The 7,549-nt window shown below is 53.2% G+C and overlaps 1 protein-coding gene across 1 annotated transcript; it reads left to right on the forward strand.

Annotated features, from left to right (window-relative positions):
* Positions 1-375: 375 nt before the first annotated feature.
* On the forward strand, positions 376-2,655 carry LOC120713663 (BURP domain-containing protein 12-like). The gene has a single exon (XM_039999593.1). It carries the CDS (start codon positions 498-500, stop codon positions 2,406-2,408), a length of 1,911 nt encoding a protein of 636 aa, XP_039855527.1. The 5' UTR covers positions 376-497; the 3' UTR covers positions 2,409-2,655.
* The last annotated feature ends 4,894 nt before the right edge of the window (positions 2,656-7,549 follow it).

The raw sequence follows: 7,549 nt of genomic DNA on the forward strand, positions 1-7,549 counted from the left end.
CTTTGGAACTAAACGGCCCCTTATTCGGAGAGACAGTGGTCCCTGTCCAGAGGCCGGCACGTGACTGACCAGACCACGCGCCTCCACAGCCAAAAACGCGTCGTCAGATAAATCAAAATTCGACGGCAGCGACGCAAGTAACTTTTTGAAAAAAAATACTCGAACGTGTTTGCTCAATTTCACTGTTTTCTTCTCTTTTCTACAGACTGAAACTAAGAAAGAGAATTTTATATGATGAACACCAAGTAGAATGTTGTAGAGAGTGAGAAAATAAAGCAAACATCCAAGAAAATATAAGAAAAAAAAGTTTCTTTTTAGTAGAGAAAAAAATTAGAGAGGAGGGAGAGAGAGACTAGAGAGAGAACGAGGGAGGGAAAGAATTTCCAATTTTCCAGAAACTGCCTTTTGCCATCCTGGAGCTCACTCCCACTCCCTCCCCACTCTTGCTTATTAATCATTCTCATGGCTTCTCTCCGTCCCCATCTCCAAATCCTCCAATGGCTCCTCCACCTCCGCCACCCCGCGCCGTCCTCCTCCTCCTGGTGCTCCTCCTCCCGCACAATGCCGCCGCCGGGGGTGCCGCGCCGTCCCCGGCGGTGAACCCGTTCACGGCGAAGGCGGCCTTCATCCGGTACTGGAACCGCAAGGTGCCCAACAACCGCCCGCACCCGGCCTTCTTCGTCTCCAAGCTCTCCCCGCTCGCGGCCGCCGACACCGCCTCCTTCCCCTCCGCGCTGCCCGACATCCGCGCCCGCCTCCCCGCGCTCTGCTCCCGGGCCGGCCTCCTCTGCGCCGGCCCGGCCGCCGACGCTGACGCGGCGTCGCTCGCCAAGCCCGCTGGCCCGTTCAAGAGCTACAGCAACGCCAACTTCTCCAACTACGGCACCGGCGGCGACGGGGGGGCCGACTCCTTCCGGAACTACTCCCCGGACCTCAACATCGCCGCCGACTCCTTCCACCGCTACGGCCGCGACTCGTCCGGCCGCGCCGACCGCTTCGACTCCTACGAGGCCGACGGCAACGTCGTCACCGCCAACTTCACCTCCTACGCCGGCGGCGCCACCGGCGGGTCCGGCTCCTTCGCCGCCTACGCCGCCGGGACCAACGTCCCGGACTCCACCTTCACCAACTACGACGCCCAGGCCAACGGCCGCGCCCGCGGCTTCGCGTCCTACTCCAAGGAGGCCAACCACGGGGAGAGCGGCTTCTCCGGCTACGGCAGGGGCGGCAACGGCGTGCGGGAGACCTTCGCGTCCTACGGCAACGAGTCAAACGTCCTGGCCTCCGCCTTCGCCAGCTACGGCCAGTCCGCCAACGGCGCCACCGACACCTTCACGGGCTACGGCGTCGAGGGGAACGTCCCCGAGAACACGTTCCGGAGCTACGGCGCCGGCGGCAACGCCGGCGTCGACACCTTCAAGAGGTACCGCGACGACGCCAACGTCGGCGACGACCGGTTCTCCTCCTACGCCAAGGGCGCCAACGGCGGCGCCGCCGAGTTCCAGAGCTACGGCAACTCGGCCAACCCCGGGAGCACCGCCTTCAAGGGCTACGGCGAGGGCACCAACCCCAACCACCACATTGGCTTCAAGGAGTACGCCGGCGAGAACAACACCTTCAAGGGCTACGCCAGCACCGGCGTCGACTTCAAGGAGTACCACAACACCTCCGCCGCCGCCTCCGCGGAGCTGACGGTGGCGGCGGAGGCGGCGGCGTCGATGCGCCACCAGCACCTCCGGTGGTCGCCGGAGCCCGGGAAGTTCTTCCGGGAGCGGGAGCTCGTGGCCGGCAACCGAATGCCGATGCCGGACATCCGGGACAAGATGCCGCCCCGGGCGTTCCTGCCCCGGGACATCGCCGCCCGGATCCCGTTCGAGCCGGGCGCCGTGTCGGAGGTGTTCGGGGTGCCCCTCGACACGGCGATGGGGAAAGCCGTGGCGTCCACGGTGGCCGAGTGCCGGCGCGCGCCCAGCCGGGGCGAGACGAAGCGGTGCGCGACCTCGGCCGAGGACGTCGTGGACTTCGCCGTGGAGATGCTGGGCAGCGACGTCGTGGTCCGCAGCACGGCCTCCACCGCCGGCAGCGGCGGCGACGTCCGGCTGGGCGCCGTCACGGGCGTGGACGGCGGCAGGGTGACCCGGTCCGTGTCGTGCCACCAGAGCCTGTTCCCGTACCTGGTGTACTACTGCCACTCGGTGCCCAAGGTGCGGGTGTACGAGGCCGACATCGCCGCCGCCGACGACGACGGCGAGAAGATCATCAACCGCGGCGTGGCCATCTGCCACCTCGACACGTCGGACTGGAGCCCGGGGCACGGCGCGTTCGCCGCGCTCGGCGGGAGGCCCGGCGAGCTCGAGGTGTGCCACTGGATCTTCGAGGGCGACATGACGTGGACGGTCGCGGATTGACCGACGTGGCCCGAGGCGAATAATCCTTCTTCCTCTTCTTGCAGGGTCGGCATTTTTTTTTCTTCACTGCTTTCTCAACCTACCTTACCTTACCTCAAGGTGGTAAGTCAGAAATTTGTGCGATTTGTATAGGAGAGAAAAGAGAAGGGTTGGTCAGGCATCAGTAATCAAATGTAAACTGTAAATCCCGGGAAATCTTTGGGAAGGAGGTGTGTGGGGACTTGATTTTATTATTTTCTTGATCGAATTGCCCCTGTCGTCGCGGTGGTGAAACTGAAACAAAAACAAATTGTTCTTGAAAGCTAAAACTTGGTCAGATTTCAGGTAAAGCGGTGCGGTTCAAATTCAAGTACGTCGCGTCATTTTCAGTATGTAGCAGATCTCGGAAGCGCAGAGCTCACTTCCTGTTCTCAGAAAAAGAGTGACCGTAAAGGGTGAGCTTGTAACCGAAGCTTCATGATTCGGAGATTTGTGGCCTTTTTGTAACCATGGACCATGGTCCACTGCTCCAATGTCCGAAGATGAGAGAGGAAAGTGACCGGAGGAAAAAAAAAACGGTAGAGAGAAGAACACAAGTTCCTTTCACATTGCCTGTCAAGTACAGCCCTTACCGCCGTTGCCAATGTTCAGGAAGTGGCATCTCCAAAGGATCTCGTGAATCGTGATGAGCATTGGTCTGTTGCCATGTCATTTTCTCGACGAATCTCGACCCCTCCTGGATTGGCAGGCAATCCTGATGGCCGTAAACCACCTCTACTACTAGCTAACCCAGTGGTTTGCTGCTTGCATTGGCTGTGGACTTGGGTGATTGGTGGCAGAGGATTGGGGACACTTTCTAGTGCTCCGGGCTGCTGATTCCTGAGCCTCCCAGCAGCAGCTGATGTCCATCCAAGTGAGAGCCCGAGGCCGAGAGGGCGTGCAAACAAGGGGCGGTGGCAGGGCCTGGAGGTGACATGCGTTGTTGCGTTGCGCATCTGCTGCTGCGTAGTTTAATCGGGAGGCTTTGGCCGGCACTGCCTCTCCAGATTGCAAGCCGCAACTTGTTGGGTGGCTGGTGCTGCTGCTCATCACGAGCTCATCTGGCTGGAGCTCTCCTCTCCCCGTGACGGCTACGAGGGGTGCTTACTGCTTAGCCCGATGCTGCTCTGTGACCTGACCTTGCAATCACGAGGGCAGGCTAAATGGTGTTACAATATTCAGATTAGTATAGTACTCCTAATTACTAGTTACTATTCAGGTTATCAGAGTCAGTGCCGCTGCCCATTGACGGCGCCATGCCAGTGTCATAGTCTGCTCTGAATAACACGCCCATCAGATGTATCCTGTCGCCCTGTTACTGAAAGTCTGAAGTGAAATAAAAAAATCTTGTTGTCCTCGTACTTTTTGCTAAAACGAGAACTAGAAACAGAAAGAATCCAAGGTCGTTGATCAAATTATCCATCCACATTCTAGAGTCTAGACACGATGCTAGTTTTTTTTCGAAAAAGCTTGTTCATGCAATGAGAACAGCTCATGTGAATAGTGAACACAACTGCACTCTCAGACAAATCTTGTTGCATTATGATACCGGGCAATCTCATCCATAAGTCACCTTGGATGATCTAGTGCTACTCTGTGGGTGGTGGTAGATGAGAGTCAGAACTTCAGAGGCACCCCTTGTGCTGCAGTGCCGCCGTGCAGGGGCACCCAGCATGCCCAGAGCAGTTGGAGGGCCCTGGTGCTGACCTCCCAATGGCAGGGCCATCTTTGATGGGGCAGGCAATGCATTTGGCACTGGGAACAGTACTGGTGCTGCCTCACTGAGCTCTGAGGTCAGAGGAATCCATGTCTGGGTGAGGACGTGAGAGGTGAGCATCTTGGAGGTCAAAGAGCTGGCAGGACTTAATGTTAATGGCCAGAATGTTGTGCATCACATGAAGAACTCAAGATGGGGGCTCCAATTTGAAGCCCTGTGGTTTGCTCATTAATACAAAGTCTCCTCCCTCACAAGGGCAGCACAAAGGTATTTATGTCCTACTGTCCTTCCATCTTATCCATAGAGCCAGTTGCATTTCTTTTTCTTTTTTGCCCTTCTTTTTTTTTCTTTTTGTATGTGTGTGTGGTGGTGGTGGCAGCTTCCTGGCTCACACTATGGGTGTCTAGGAGGGTACCATCTACCATGGACCAAAGGATGAGTGGCGCAATTTTGGTGAAAGAATTTAGGCTGACTAGCCATGATGCCATGAATCACTTGCCAGTGAAAAAAAAAAGGATCGCCTTTGTGAGTAAATCTCTGTGAGTTCCTGGTGCTGATGATTGCTTGTCTGAATATTACTGTGCATCTCCAGTGTGGGGGCAGAAGGGCACAATCACACCGGTACAGCTTTCATCTGCTTCTGAAAGGGATCCCATGGCATGACAAACGGCAATGATTTCCTTTTGCTTGATAACAAAAGACGGGTTGTGGATCTTAGATTGGAAATCATTCTTCCATGAAGGATTTTGACTCTTCCCTTCAGAGGTTGGTGTCGGTACACTTGGATCTGTTTCTGAAACAGGAGTTGAGTAATTTCAGATCTCACTGACTCATTGGTTTGGTAAACGAACGAGTTTTACCTTTATAGCCTTAGAGTTAAAACAATTTTACTGTTACAGCTTTCCTGAAGATGATTTCCTATACAGAAATTGTATCTGAAAACAATCACATAAGAATGATAATGAGACATTGTCCATAGTTTGAGAATAAGACAAAAGCAGATTTTGCAATGATGCACTTGGTGGAAGATAATTCCACCACAGATCTTGGTAACTAGCAATGCATGCTCATACAAAGTGTGTGTGAAAGTGATCGGGTGCTCTAGCCTAAGAGGGGGAGGGGGGTGAATTAGGCACTAATAAAAACTTAGACCTATGGCTCCAACTAGTTTGCACAAAGCTTAAACTAAAACAAGCTATCTAGATGTGCAACTAGGTTGTTCTAGTGTAAAACCCCTATCCCAAAAGAGTTTAGCAACCTATAGCCTTTCCTATCAAGAAACTATTCTATGAAAGTAAAGGCATACAAATTACTAGAATGAAATGCGGAAGCTTAAAGAGCGGGATAGGAGATAGCAAACTCTTGACGCGGGTGTTTATCCCGTGGTTCGGTTAGCCACAAAGGCACACCTACATCCACGTTGTTGTAGCACTCACTAAGAGTATTGCTACTCGGCCACCAAGTCTCTTCCGTGAACACAATCACGGTCACCTTGGCCCCGGGTTCCACTAAGGAGCTTCTCCACAAAGGATGGGGGTCTCCACGTCCCCCGCACAAAGGTGTCGTCGCCGCTCCACACCAAGTCGGAGGGTCGATGACGTTGCCGGCGAGCTCCACGCTCCAAGGTGCCGGCGCACCAAGCTCTTGTTTTGGTTCACTAATGAACCACAGCACAAAGGCTCTAAGCCTTGCAAACTCACTCACTAAGAGCTAATCCTTTACACAACACTCTCAAAGTGTGCTAAGGGCTAAGGATATGATCTTGATGCTTTTGTATGGCTTGGAGATGTTCTTGGGTGTGTGTGGGATGTCCAGCAACTCCAGCAATCTTCAAATGGCCGGGGTGAGGCGTATATATAGGCCACCAAGTCTTGTAGCCGTTGCTCCAACGGTTAGCTGAGAATCTGCGTACCACCGGAAGAACCGATGCCTCTTGGCAGGGTAGCGTCGGTTCATCCGGTCACTCATAACACGAAGTAGCCGTTGGACTCCTGATGGCTGACGCAGAGACCACCGGTTGAACCGATGCTTTGCACCGATGCCTCACCGGTTCAACCGGTGCTGAAGGAATCTTCTCCTGGACGCTGACGTCATTACACCGGTGGTATGCACCGATGCACCGTCGGTTGAACCGGTGCTGAAGAAACTTCTTCTGGGCACTTGACATCGTCTCTGGTACAAAGGACTGCCGATGCACCGATGCCCTTTCTTGGACCGTCGGTTCATCCGGTGCCTAAAGGCTGACTTGGCTTCGATTCCCTTCTGCACCAAAGTATCAAGGCGTCGGTTCTTCCGACTACCATCGGATGCTCCGATGCCCTGGCGTCGGATCTTCCGGTGCTCCTGCTTTCAGGGCGCTGCCCTGAGACCCGCGAGGGGCGGCTCCCCCTCGACCCCCGTCCGCTAACCGGGTAGCGGAACCCCCGTAGGAGCAGTCCATCGGCCTTGCTACGCCTATCTTCTCTTTCTCTTTGTCATCACTTGAACCTAAAAGCCTGAGAATGATTATCTTAACAATCATATTAGTCCAAGTGTTGTGTTGTCATTCGATCACCAAAATCACTCGAAATGGCATCAATGGTGCCATGTTCGTTACAGTGTGCTTTCAGGTTATGAGGCCCATCACTGGCCTAGTCATATCTTGTTGCAGTTTAATTTTTTTACCTCGCTTGGACTTGTTTGTGTGTGTGTTTGGAACCTTTTACTCATACTCATTTGTAGTAAGTGGACTGATTCTACCTTGTGTAGATGAAGCCGGATAGTATCTATCCTTTATCTAAAAAAATTATAAGATATAATACATTCTTTTGCAAGTCTGCCACTGATGAGCAGCCTCATCAGTAAATCCTGCAAAGTGCATAGTACAAAGTTTGTTTCGGGGTTTCCTTAGTTGGTTTGCAGACAAGGGAAAGTTTTCAAAGAAGAAAAAGAGAATAAAGCACCGAAGTTAATCTGTTCTTTTACACGGGGCCTCACAACAAATGGTGATCAAGATCCAAAATGTTCTTTTACAGTCGGCTTCACCATGACAAGATCTAGCAAGGAAAGCAATGAGAGGAGTTTATTCATCCCCTACATGTTTACGCTGAACGAAATTCTCTCTCGAGTGCAATCATGGAGTATTTTTCCCCATCTTACACTGTGGTCATTAGCCTAAGTCAGCACCGGGTCACGCTGGCGTCATGCTAGATGAGCGAATCTCCAGTGCTTTGTCTGTTTGTCATAGTGCAACAGCTGTTAGCACCATCTTTCATAATATCCACTTCAAGGTCACGATGTCGAATTGTTAATCTATACACGCAATGGCAAAGATCAGTGGCCTATGCTTATCATGAACGATTGTGCGATCCTATGAGTATCCCAAGTTGCTGGGACAAGCATGAACATCTCATCAGGCATCAGCCAT

Source organism: Panicum virgatum, chromosome 6K (assembly GCF_016808335.1).
Source record: "Panicum virgatum strain AP13 chromosome 6K, P.virgatum_v5, whole genome shotgun sequence".
Classification (NCBI taxonomy): Eukaryota; Viridiplantae; Streptophyta; class Magnoliopsida; order Poales; family Poaceae; genus Panicum; species Panicum virgatum.